The sequence below is a fragment of the Nerophis ophidion genome, linkage group LG05 (genome assembly GCF_033978795.1).
Source record: "Nerophis ophidion isolate RoL-2023_Sa linkage group LG05, RoL_Noph_v1.0, whole genome shotgun sequence".
In the NCBI taxonomy this organism is placed as follows: domain Eukaryota; kingdom Metazoa; phylum Chordata; class Actinopteri; order Syngnathiformes; family Syngnathidae; genus Nerophis; species Nerophis ophidion.
In genome coordinates, this window is record NC_084615.1 from 25,594,479 (window position 1) to 25,606,978 (window position 12,500).

Consider the following 12,500-nt stretch of genomic DNA (forward strand, 5'->3'; position numbering starts at 1 on the left):
ATGGTTGACCAACCACTTATTTTCCACTATAATTTACAAATAAATCCTCTAAAATTCCTACAAGGTGAATTCTTGTATTTTTTTTCCACAATTTGTCTCTCACAGTTGAAGTGTACCTATGATGAAAATTACAGGCCTCTGTCATCATTTTAAGTGGGAGAACTTGAACAATCGGTGGCTGACTAAATACTTTTTTGCCCCACTGTATATACGTACGTATATGTGTGTGTGTGTATGTATATATATATATATATATATATATATATATATACTGTATATATGTGTGTGTGTGTATATATACATGTGAATGTACTGTATATACAATGAAACATTATAACATAAAGATCACCTGGAATGACTTTTGTACGTTTTGGTACACACACTTGAGTGAAAATAAGTAAAATATCTCTTTCACCCTTAAAGGGTACATATTTTGCAAAACCAACTTTTATTACCTCTTAGTACCTGTATTTTGTACATTTGTGATCTGCATAAATCCCTAAAAATGTGAAATCAAACCATGTAGGCGAAGATATTTACAAAATAATATTGCCTTCTTTCATACTTCCTCCAAAGGAGCACTTTGGAATTTGCTCAATTTGTGACGTTATTCCCACTTTTGACGTCAGCGGATATCGCAATATATTGTAGATACCGGTAGTTACCCGAAGCGCTTTGCACGAGTCCGCCTTTGTAGTCAGGCGATCCTTCTTTTTTTCTATCCTCTTGTTGTAGGCGGACTGGCTTGTACATACCCATGTATCCTCTATCATTTCTAACAAAAAGTAACATTGTTCGAACTTACATCTGTCAGTAGACTCAATTTTGAAGCGCTAAAAACTACTGCGAGGAGAAGACTCAGTCGAAGTGGATCTATTTAAATAAGACCGCCCACAAAATGGCGCATTCTGAAGAGATGGTCAGAAAGCGGCTTAAAGCTGGTTTGTAAGACATAATCTGTGCAAAATGTTGACCAAAAAACCAAAATTACTTGTTATGTGGACAGCAAGGAAGTGTTTTAAATGTTGAATAAAAAATCATGTTAGATTTACAGGATCTTGACCCAAAGCATTGTCACTCTGTTTTGGGGTGGCGTAGTTCGGTTGGTAGAGCGGCCATGCCAGCCACTTGAGGGTTACAGGTTTGATTCCCGCTTCCACCATCCTAGTCGCTGCTGTTGTGTCTTAGGCAAGATACTCTACCCACCTGCTCCTAGTGCCAGCCACACTGGTTGAAATACAACTTAGATAATGGGTTTCACTATTTAAAGAGTTTTGAGTCAATAGAGAAAAGCGCTATATAAATATAATTCACTTCGCTTTTGTCTTTGGACAGATTTGATAAAAAATGTAAACCACTGTCAGTCTAGCTGAAAAATCATGGCCTACCGTCTACGTCAGATGCTCAACTGTATTATTGTGCATTTATGTGTCCCTTTTTCACCAGCTCCGGCAGCTTTCACGTGTAAATCACCCTAATATTGTGAAGTTGTATGGCTCGTGCAATAATCCAGTAAGTAAAAAAATAAAAATCTACATATCATTGTGGCATGTAGGTATTGTCACATCATTGTGTTGAAAATGCATAATGCAAAATATTATTTGACTGTGCATTGTATTGCTTTAGCTACAATGAAATTCATAATACGTATTGGTGTAATAAGGGATTATTTTTGTATTATGTTTAGGTCTGCCTTGTGATGGAATATGCAGAAGGTGGATCACTCTATAATGGTGAGTTTACACTTAAACAACATTGTTAATTGACCAAAGATCTACATTTGTACAGTTGTATTCAAAATGATTGGACTTTCATAATTGTATTTTTTGTAAAGTCTGTATACTGGCTCTAGTATAATAAACCAACAAAACAGAAACAACTTAAATAACTCAACACATTTACTATAATGCTAATTTGGCCAGCATATAAAAAGTTGTACATTTAGAAAAAAAACGCACTTAATGTGGGTTGTATATTTTTGAGTGCAACTATAACTAAGTCAAGAGTTGCAGTAAGCTCTTTGATAAAGTGTCGCTGAAATATAAGTTAATCCTACAAAACCATTTTTGACTGGCTTTCATCTATTTTAAATATTTGTGGAAGACTTTTCTTACAGCATGATCTTGCTACCTTCTAGACTTTATTTTTTTTTTTTACATATTCTTGAAAAAAAAATACTGTCTTATAGCAAAAAGTACAAGCTTTGTAAGCTTTCATTATTATCGTCAGATGTAACTTTTTTTCTACAAATCCTCATTTGTAACCTCATTTTTGTGCAACGTTGTCACTGCCATTAATTACTTGGAAGATGAGGGATCACATTAAATAGATTTCATGTCTGTAATGTGTAGTTGTTAAAGACATGATTTACTTTAACTGCGACTTCAACTAAAACGTCCTCAAATTTAACATTTTAAGCCAGGACATACCTGTCAACATTTGCAGATTCAATATACTGTATAATTTTTTTGGCGAAAAAATGGATTTTCATTTATGGCAATAATACGGTAACAAGAAGATACCCAGGACAAATGTCAAGTTGGACAGGTCCAAGGGTGTCCAATGTGAGGCAAGACGGCCATTTTTGGCTCACAGTTTGTTTTTCATTGGCATAGTGAAATTAAATGAAGTCATTATTTAGAAGAAGTATTATTGAATACAACACAAATACCTATTTGCTTCATCACTTTCAGTATAACAACTAAAATAATAATATTTACTTTAAATTGCTTAGCATTTACTGACCTACTTGGCATTGGTTATTATTAATAATAAAAGATTTGGCCCTGGTTTAAGCCAATAAAAATCAGTTACACGAACAGCATGCAACAAGGTTGCTTCTCATTTATAATCATGTTTTCCTTGAATGAACAAAGGTACTACTGTATAACAAAAGTCTTTTGACAAACCGATGCATGTAAATTATTCCTCCAGAGTTTTGTACTTTGTCATTGTCATCGTTGTGACTACACTTTCTTGTTTATAGTGTTGCATGGTGCTGAACCCCTCCCCGGTTACACTGCTTCCCATGCAATGAGCTGGTGTTTACAGTGCTCCCAGGGTGTGGCCTACCTCCATGGCATGAAACCAAAGGCTCTCATCCACAGGGACCTCAAGCCACCCAAGTATGCCGCCTTGTCACCTGACATGTTATCACCCGAATAATTGTATTTTATACTTTACACAGTTATACAGTTAGTATAACTCTGCGATGAGGTGGCGACTTGTCCAGGGTGTATGCGACCTTCCGCCCGATTGTAGCTGAGATAGGCACCAGCGCCCCCCACGACCCAAAAGGGAATAAGCGGTAGAAAATGGGTGGATGGAGTTAGTATAACTACAAACTAAAGTATATAATCAATAATACATACAATATAGCAGGGGACTCAAACTCAATGTACCTGGGGGCCACTGGATGCAGAAACTGGGTGAGGCAGGGCCGCAAGAAAAGATTTCTTAAAAAATTTAACATGCACTTTTTAACGAATTCTCCTTCTTTGAATGGCTTTCCCGCCCTAGCAACATACTTGCCAATCCTCACGATTTTTCCGGGAGACTCCTGAATTTCAGTGCAACTCCCGAAAATCTACCGGTGCAACCATTCTCCCGAATTTTTCCCAATTTTCACCCGGCCGACATTATTAAGGGCTGCCGTGACTGCACTGCCTTTAACATCCTGTACAACAGTGGTTCTCAACCTTTTTTCAGTGATGTACCCCATGTGAACATTTTTTTAATTCAAGTACCCTCTAATCAGAGCAAAGCATTTTTGGTTGAAAAAAAGAGATAAGTAAGTAAAATACAGCACTATTTCATCAGTTTCTGATTTATTCAATTGTATAACAGTGCAAAATATTGCTCATTTGTAGTGGTCTTTCTTGAACTATTTGGAAAAGAAGTTATAAAAATAACTAAAAAACTTGTTGAAAAATAAACAAATGATTCAATTATAAATAAGGATTTCTACACATATAAGTAATCATCAACTTAAAGTGCCCTCTTTGGGGATTGTAATAGAGATCCATCTGGATTCATGAACTTAATTCTAAACATTTCTTCACAAAAAAATAAATCTTTAACATCAATATTTATGGAACATGTCCACAAAAAGTCTAGCTGTCAACACTGAATGTTGGATTGTTATATTATTTTTCACAGTTTATGAACTTATATTCAAACTTCATTGAAGTATTATTCAATAAACATATGTACAAAGGATTCATGAATTGCTGCTGTTTTTTAGAATGTTTTTAATAAATCTCAATTGCCCATTGGCATACCTTCAAGTATCTCCAGGGGTCCGCGCACCCCCAAAAGAAGACTACTGCTCCACTACATGTCATCGAGCACCTTTTTATATCACACAACCAATGTGCCGGCTCTGTATCATGTTGTGTGAGACTTGTGCAGAACAACGTTAGTGGCTGCAAGACGTACTTGTTCAACAGCCATACCGGTCACACAGAGGGTGCTGTATAAACAACTTTAACACTGTTACAAATATGCGCCACACTGTGAACCCACACCAAACAAGAATTACAAACCATTTTTGGGAGAAATTCCATACCCTAAACCAACTTAAACACAAGAGAACAAATACCCAGAACACCTCGCAGGGCTACAATGTACAACACCTCAACCGACGCAAGTAGGGAGGGTAGGGGAGTGGTGGTAGCAGGGGTGTGTATATTGTAGCCCGGAAGAGTTAGGTCTGCATCGGGTGTGTTTATGTTGTGTTACGATGCAGATATTCTCCCAAAATGTGTTTGTCATTCTTGTTTGGTGTGGGTTCACAGTCTGGCTCTTTTTAGTAACAGTGTAAAAAGTTTTTTTAAGGTCACCCTTAGTGTGACATGTGTAGCTGTTGATCAAATATATCTTGCAATAACACACGTGCGTCTCACACGGCCAGATGCAACAGACAACTGGGCTTGCACGCTGTCAGTTCAGGATGTAGGGGGCGCTAAAGGCAGTGCCATTATGGCACTCCCTGAATATTGTTGATCTGGTAAAAATTCACAGGGGCTTCGAGAGAATTGGTGCCCTGAAATTCAGGGGTCTCCCGGGAAAATTGGGGACGTTGGCAAGCATGACCTATCAAGCGCCGTTCATATTAAAGTCGCGGGCAGCACCAACATTAAATTGTCATATCAAGGCGCGGGCCCGCATAATAACGTCTCGCGGGCCGCCATATATCCATTCTCAGTACCATTACAATTTATTGGTTGTGGTTCTTACAAAAAATATCTTATGAAATACAACTTAAACATGGTACCTGAAGCTCCGACCTTTAATTTTATGTAAACCAAAAAAAAAAAAAAAACTATAATCTTTGTAATCTCATCATTATACTATTAACATAAAGTGAATTACAAACTTTATCAGCATTAATGTTTTATTTGTCTAAATCAAAACAAAAACAATATAAATATTGGGATTTTGTAGATTAGTTTTTAACTTTTTCAAGTTTATACATTTTAAAAGACAACTGTAGTAATAATAATAGAGAAGTAAAACATTGGTGTGCACATCATTAAAAGATGTTTCATGAATTGCTAAATGACGTTTGCTGCAGTCTGCTGAAGTGGCTCAAACTACAAGATTTTGCCAAACGATGTTGAATGCATAATGTTAGCGCTAGTGAATAAAGGGAATGGATGTGCTTTGGTGGCTGCATCTATCCTTGTCCACAAAAGAGGTGTTTAATGAACAACTATTTCCTTTCTAGTATCCATTAAAATTCTGACATACGTGTACAACTTGAACGCACCATTGGTGTGACATGCAAATGCCAGACTTTACGTGCACTGCAATGTAAATTAGTTTGAGTAACAAAACATGAATCCTCTGTTTTAGCATCGATGTTTCTCATCTTATGTAGTATCATTGAATCTGATGGGGACACATACATTTACTCCGAACCGTGTGAAGTTATCCCAACAGTTTTGATTTATTTCATAAACCGTACCATCTCTAACACAGTACCTCACAAAAAGTGACTGCACACCGCAAATTTAGGGAAGTATTTTAGTGGAACATAAAACAGCTTGTATGACAGTGTAAAGTTACTGTTGTCTCAAAATAACTCAACTCCCAGCCATTAATGTTAAAACCACTGGTTCTGAGAGGGCATACTCAGACCAGGCAATTGTACCTTGCTGGACTTAAGCACAATTCTCACTCAATCATTTAACCTCCTCTGTCTTGGGGTCACATTGGGTCTTCGTGTATGCCTACGCCCTTTTTCTTGTCCACTCACTTGTCTTCTATGTATTACTACAATTTCTTTGTGAAAATGTTCCACCCTTGTTTTAAGTTGTTGTTATTGTTTTTTTTTGGACGTGGGTGGTTGCCACCGTCGTTAATTATTTGCAATAGGGCTGCTCACATTAATTAAACAATACATTTCATTCTGCTGTATTACCACAGTTTATTTTAATATTTGAAATATTTCTACCGTTATTTGAAGGACAAACTCAAAACCAATTAAGTTAGCACATTGTGTAAATCGTAAATAAAAAAGAAATATAATGATTTGTAAATCCTTTTCAACTTATATCAAATTGAATACACTGCAAAGACAAGATACTTAACATTCGAACTGGAAAACGTTGGTATTTTTGGAAAATATTAGCTAATTTGGAATTTGATGCCTCCAACATGTTTCAAAAAAGCTGGCACAAGTTGCAAAAAAGACGGGAAAGTTGAGGAATGCTCATCAAACACTTATTTGGAACATCCCACCAGTGAACAGGCTAATTGAGAACGGGTGGGTGCCATGATTGGGTATAATAGCAGCTTCCCTGAAATGCTCAGTCATTCACAAACAAGGATGGGGCGAGGGTCACCACTTTGTGAACAAATGCGTGAGCAAGTTGTCCAACTGTTTAAGAAGAACATTTCTTAACGAGCAAGGAATTTTGAGATTTCACCATCTACCGTCTGTAATATCATCAAAAGCTTCAGACAATCTGGAGAAATCACTGCACGTAAGTGATGATATTACGGACTTTCGATCACTCAGGCGGTACTGCATCAAAAAGCAACATCAGTGTGTAAAAGATATTACCACATGCACTCAGGAACACTTCAGAAAACCACTGTCAGTAACTGCAATTTGTTGCTACATCTGTAAGTGCAAGTTAAAACTCTACTTTGCAAAGCAAAAGCCATTTATCAACCACACCCAGAAATGCCGCCTGCTTCGCTGGGCCCAAGCTTGTCTAAGATGGACTGATGCAAAGTGAAAAAGTGTTCTGCGGTCTGACAAGTCTACATTTCAAACTGTTTTTGGAAACTGTGGACATCGTGGTTTCCGAAACAAAGAGTAAAATAGCCATTTTGACTTTTCTCAGCGCAAAGTGCAAAAGCTAGCATCTGTGATGGTATGGGGGTGTATTATGCCCAAGGCATGGGTAAAAGACACATCTGTGAATGCACCATTATTGATGAACGGTACATACAGGTTTTTGAGCAACGTATGTTACCATCCATGCAACGTTATCATGAACAATGCCAAGACAATGCCAAGCCACGTGTTACAACAGCATATCTGTGAGTAAAAGAGTGCGAGTACTAGACTGGCCTGCCTGTAATTCAGTCCTGTCCCCCATTGAAAATGTGTGGCGCATTATGAAGCGTAAAATACGACAACTTAAGCTGTATATCATGCAAGAATGGGAAAAAATTCCCCCTGAAAAGCTTCAAAAATTGGTCTCCTTTTTTTCCAAACGTTTAATGGGTGTTGTTAAAAGGAAATGCCATGTAACAAAGTGGTAAAAATGCCCCTGTGACAACTTTTTTGCAAGATTGCTTTTCTCAGTTCTAAAATGTAATGTCTTGTCTTTGCAGTGTATTCAATTGAATATAAGTTCAAAAGTACAAATCATTGTATTCTGTTTTTGTCTACAAATTACATAAGGTGCCAACTTTACTGGTTTTGGGTTTGTACATCTGCAATGTACATCTCTCTATAAATGACTAAACATTGGCATATATTAGCAGCAACCACTCTGAAAATGTAAAGAACATTTCTTAGAAAATAAAACAACTTAAATGATTAGCTCTTAACAGACAATACTTAAAAATAAAAGTTGCTCTTGCCCTAATGATTTGTATGGTCAACAAAATGTCTAAATTGTGCAATAATTAAAATAATTGTCCTCTGTAATGACGCAGAGGCCGGCGGACTGTGCATGACCTTGCTATACCATATTGACCTGGAAACTAGTAATAGTGAAAAAAAAACTCCAGCCTTCCCGGTCCTTAGTTTTCCAGAAATGTGGTCCCCAAAACTATTTACGTATGGTTACAGGTTACAAAAGCAACTTCTTTGGCTGCTGACCAATACGGTAATTTATTGTGTCACCTCCGTGTTGGGGGGGATTTTAATGCTCAGGGTAGTAGTTTGTTGAGTTGCTATATCCTTTATGAACTCTTAGTGTTCTGCAAAACTGTTTGGTTGTATTTTTTATACCTACATGAATGCTATACAAAATGCTATACAACACTAAAACTAGTATTTTCCCACAAAAATAGTCCTACTGAAGTGATACGGTGTGATAAAGATGATAGGTGATTAACCCAGGTTCCCCATTGACATGTAAATGCTGACAAGTTTGCAAGATTTCTAATGTGCAATAAAAACATTTCAACACCTTTTCATGCTCTAATTTACTTTTTTTGATTTTAGTTTGCTGCTTGTGGCTGGCGGCACTGTGCTTAAGATCTGTGACTTTGGAACGGCATGTGACATTCAGACTCATATGACGAACAACAAAGGAAGTGCAGCATGGATGGCTCCAGAGGTATTTGAAGGCAAGTATTTATTTGGGTTTTCCTATACCTTTTTTGTAGATGTGTATTCTTACTGCATGATTACTACCTGCTATAAATCTGAAATATTTATTTGAAATGGGATTTTTCAGGTGATTTTGAGACGATGAGGCAGATTACGATACTCTTAAAGTTGGATATACCATTTTATAGGGCAGGGATCGGTAACCCGCTGCTCCGGAGCCGCATGCGGCTCTTTGGCAACTCTGATGCGGCTCAGCTGCACAATTGCCGACCCCCCAGATTTTTGCGGGGAGATTCCGGAATTCAATGCCTCTCCCGGACATCACCCGGAGTCAACGTTCTCCAATTTTCACTCGGACTACAATATTAAGGGCGTGCCGTGATGATATTACTCTTAACGTCCTCTTGAACGCCATTGCGCCTGCCATTCACGGAATGCTATTTGCGTCCTCTTGAACGTCATTACGCCCGCCATTCACGGAATGCTATTTACGTGCCGATCGAAAACATGCATTTCGCTGCTTCTATCGGCACATGTATGAGATTGCAAGGCATACTGGGTGACACAGAGTACACTGACGGTTGTGATATAAACAACTTTAACACTCCTACTAATATGCGCCACATTGTGAACCCACACAAAAGAAGAATGACAAACACATTTTGGGAGAAAATCCTCACAGTAACACAACATAAACGGGACGGCGTGGCGCAGTGGGGAGAGTGGCCGTGCGCAACCCGAGCGTCCCTGGTTCAATTCCCACCTAGTACCAACCTCGTCACGTCCGTTGTGTCCTGAGCAAGACACTTCACCCTTGCTCCTGATGTGTGCTGGTTGGCGCCTTGCATGGCAGCTCCCTCCATCAGTGTGTGAATGTGTGTGTGAATGGGTAAATGTGGAAGTAGTGTCAAAGCGCTTTGAGTACCTTGAAGGTAGAAAAGCGCTATACAAGTACAACCCATTTATTTATAAACGCAACAAAACAAATACCCAGAATCCTTTGCATCCATGACAATTACTGACTATGTTATACACCCCGCGAGCACCAAACCCCACCCACCTCAACCATGCAGGGAGGGGGGGAGGGGGGTTGGTGCTTGCAGGGTGTATAGCATAGTCAGGTTGTCATGGATGCAAAGGATTCTGGGTATTTGTTGTGTTGCGTTCATGTTGTGTTACTGTGAGGATTTTCTCCCGAAATGTGTTTGTCATTCTTCTTTTGTGTGGGTTCACAATGTGGCGCATATTAGTAGGAGTGTTAAAGTTGTTTATATCACAACCGTCAGCGTACTCTGTGTCACCCAGTATGCCTTCCAGTCGCGTGCGTGTTGCTGCGGAAGCCTCTCACAACATGTTGCTGGACTGGCAAGCAGTTTGTACATGTTATAGTAGGTGTTTAAGGCAATTGCTTCATAGCATGCCCTTATTCTTTTCATCTGGGTGACCACCAGCAGATATTGGCGAGAATAGTTCCCATTGTCTTCCTCATTTTGTGAAACGGGTTGAAATGGCTCTTTGAGTGGTAAAGGTTGCCGACCCCTGTTATAGGGCTACACGATTGTTATAATTGAAATCACGATCACAATTGTGGCTCCGCCGATTAAATGACGATCGTTGGCGATAACATTTAAAAAGCTTTTTCTCTGCATATCAAATCAAGCACACTATATTAACAGTTAAACCAGTGGTTCTTAACCTAGGTTCGATCGAACCCTAAGGGTTCGGTGAGTCGGCCTCAAGTGTTCAGCAGAGCCTCTGCCGCAGAAGTCAAGACTCACCCTACTCATCGTGTAAATAAAAACTTCTCTCTATCGGCGTATTATGGATACCGCCAAACAATGTTCCCCCTAATTTTCCACGTGTGAGCAAATGCAAAAACTCCTTGAGCATTCAGTGGAGCACATGTGAGCGACTTCAGACATGCACATGCTCTGTGGCCTCACCAGCAGCACACCTTTCCCAAATCTGACTAAATAAGTTAAATGTTTTATCATTATAATCAAATGACATCGATTATTTCCATGAGATCATTCTCTAATATCAGTGTTTTGGGCCACTTCCGATGACAATAACAAAAATTATTGTTCTTCATGAGCTGTGTACTAGTTTTTTATGTCTGGGTGGAAAACGAAGAAAAAGAACAGACTTTACTGTGAAAATGACATGAGAGTGGTACTTGCCAAAGTGAAGCCACGCATATCTGAACTGGTCTCTCAAAAGCAACAGCAGAAGTCACACTGATTTCCAGGTGTGTAATTTGTTATGAGTTAATGCACTGTGTTGGTTTTGTTCTTTGTACAAAGTGATGTTCATGCACGGTTCATTTTGTGCACGCACAAGTAAGAAACATATAACTTTGTCTTGAATTTGAAAAAAATAATAATTTATTTTTCAATAAAGAAGGGTTCGGGGAAAGCGCATATGAAACTGGTGGGGTTCGGTACCTCCAACAAGGTTAAAAACCACTGAGTTAAACAGTAAAGTCCAGAGGGGGCATTAGTCAGTGAAGGAGATGTGATATAGGGCGCACAGGGTGACAGTACCGCAGCTTTTGCAGGTGAGGAGCAAAAGCAGCTAGTCACCAACCTGACCATCTTAGAAACTCCTTTTGCTCTGATTACTGCTTTGCACATTCTTGGCATTCTCTCGATGAGCTTCAAGATGTATGTGTATGTGCTTCAAGCACAGACAACTTGTGCTTGAAGCTCATCGAGAGAATGCCAAGAGTGTGCAAAGCAGTAATCAGAGCGAAGGGTGGCTATTTTGATAAAACTAGAACATATAACATGTTTTCAGTTATTTCACCTTTTTTGTGTGAACTCCACATGTTTATTCATAGTTTTGATGCTTTCAGTGACAATCTGCAATGTAAATAGTAATGAAAGTAAAGAAAACGCATTGAATGAAGTGTGTCCAAACTTTTGGCCTGTGCTATATGTAAATATATATATATGTATAAATAAATGTACACTTGCACGCACACACACACACACACACACACACACACACACACACACACACACACACACACACACACACACACACACACACACGTCATTGTTAGCAGTACTCAATTACTGTAGTAAGCAATTGATCACAACTATCTTTTTAAATAACAATATTCCATTTAACTTCCAGGTAGCAATTACAGTGAGAAGTGTGATGTATTCAGCTGGGGAATTATTCTCTGGGAAGTGATCACACGCAGGAAGCCCTTTGATGAAATTGGAGGACCGGCTTTCCGTATTATGTGGGCAGTGCACAATGGTGAGTGAGAGGGCTTGAATAAAGAATATCTTTGCAACTCCTGTATAGTACATTAATACAGAGCTTAATAATGAGAAATTATATATTTTTTTAGGCACAAGACCACCGTTAATCACGAATTTGCCCAAGCCAATTGAGAGTTTGATGACTCGCTGTTGGTCAAAAGACCCCTCTCAGAGGCCTTCCATGGAAGAGATTGTGAAGATCATGACTCATCTTATGAGGGTAATATGGACTATTCCAATAAAATATTTTTTATGCATGAAATTACAACTATTTACTGCCAGTGCTGGTACAGTTACATTTTTGGGCATTTTATTCACTCAACCAAGACAGGTTAATTACATTTAAATATGCATATTGAACAGGGGTGTCCAAATTTTTTGACTTGGGGGCCGTATTGGGTTAAAAGAATTTGAAAGCCGACTGCTTG

At 38.7% G+C, this 12,500-nt stretch overlaps 1 protein-coding gene across 3 annotated transcripts in view; it reads left to right on the forward strand.

The window, feature by feature from the left end:
• Nucleotides 1-12,500, forward strand: part of map3k7 (mitogen-activated protein kinase kinase kinase 7) — a 59,583-nt gene that overhangs the window by 14,790 nt on the left and 32,293 nt on the right. For all 3 annotated transcript variants that reach the window (XM_061900388.1, XM_061900389.1, XM_061900390.1), the window contains exons 4-9: nt 1,447-1,512; nt 1,688-1,733; nt 2,987-3,125; nt 8,693-8,821; nt 11,943-12,067; nt 12,162-12,292. In XM_061900388.1, coding sequence (XP_061756372.1) covers nt 1,447-1,512; nt 1,688-1,733; nt 2,987-3,125; nt 8,693-8,821; nt 11,943-12,067; nt 12,162-12,292 — 636 coding nt within the window. The remainder of the gene's footprint in view (nt 1-1,446; nt 1,513-1,687; nt 1,734-2,986; nt 3,126-8,692; nt 8,822-11,942; nt 12,068-12,161; nt 12,293-12,500) is intronic.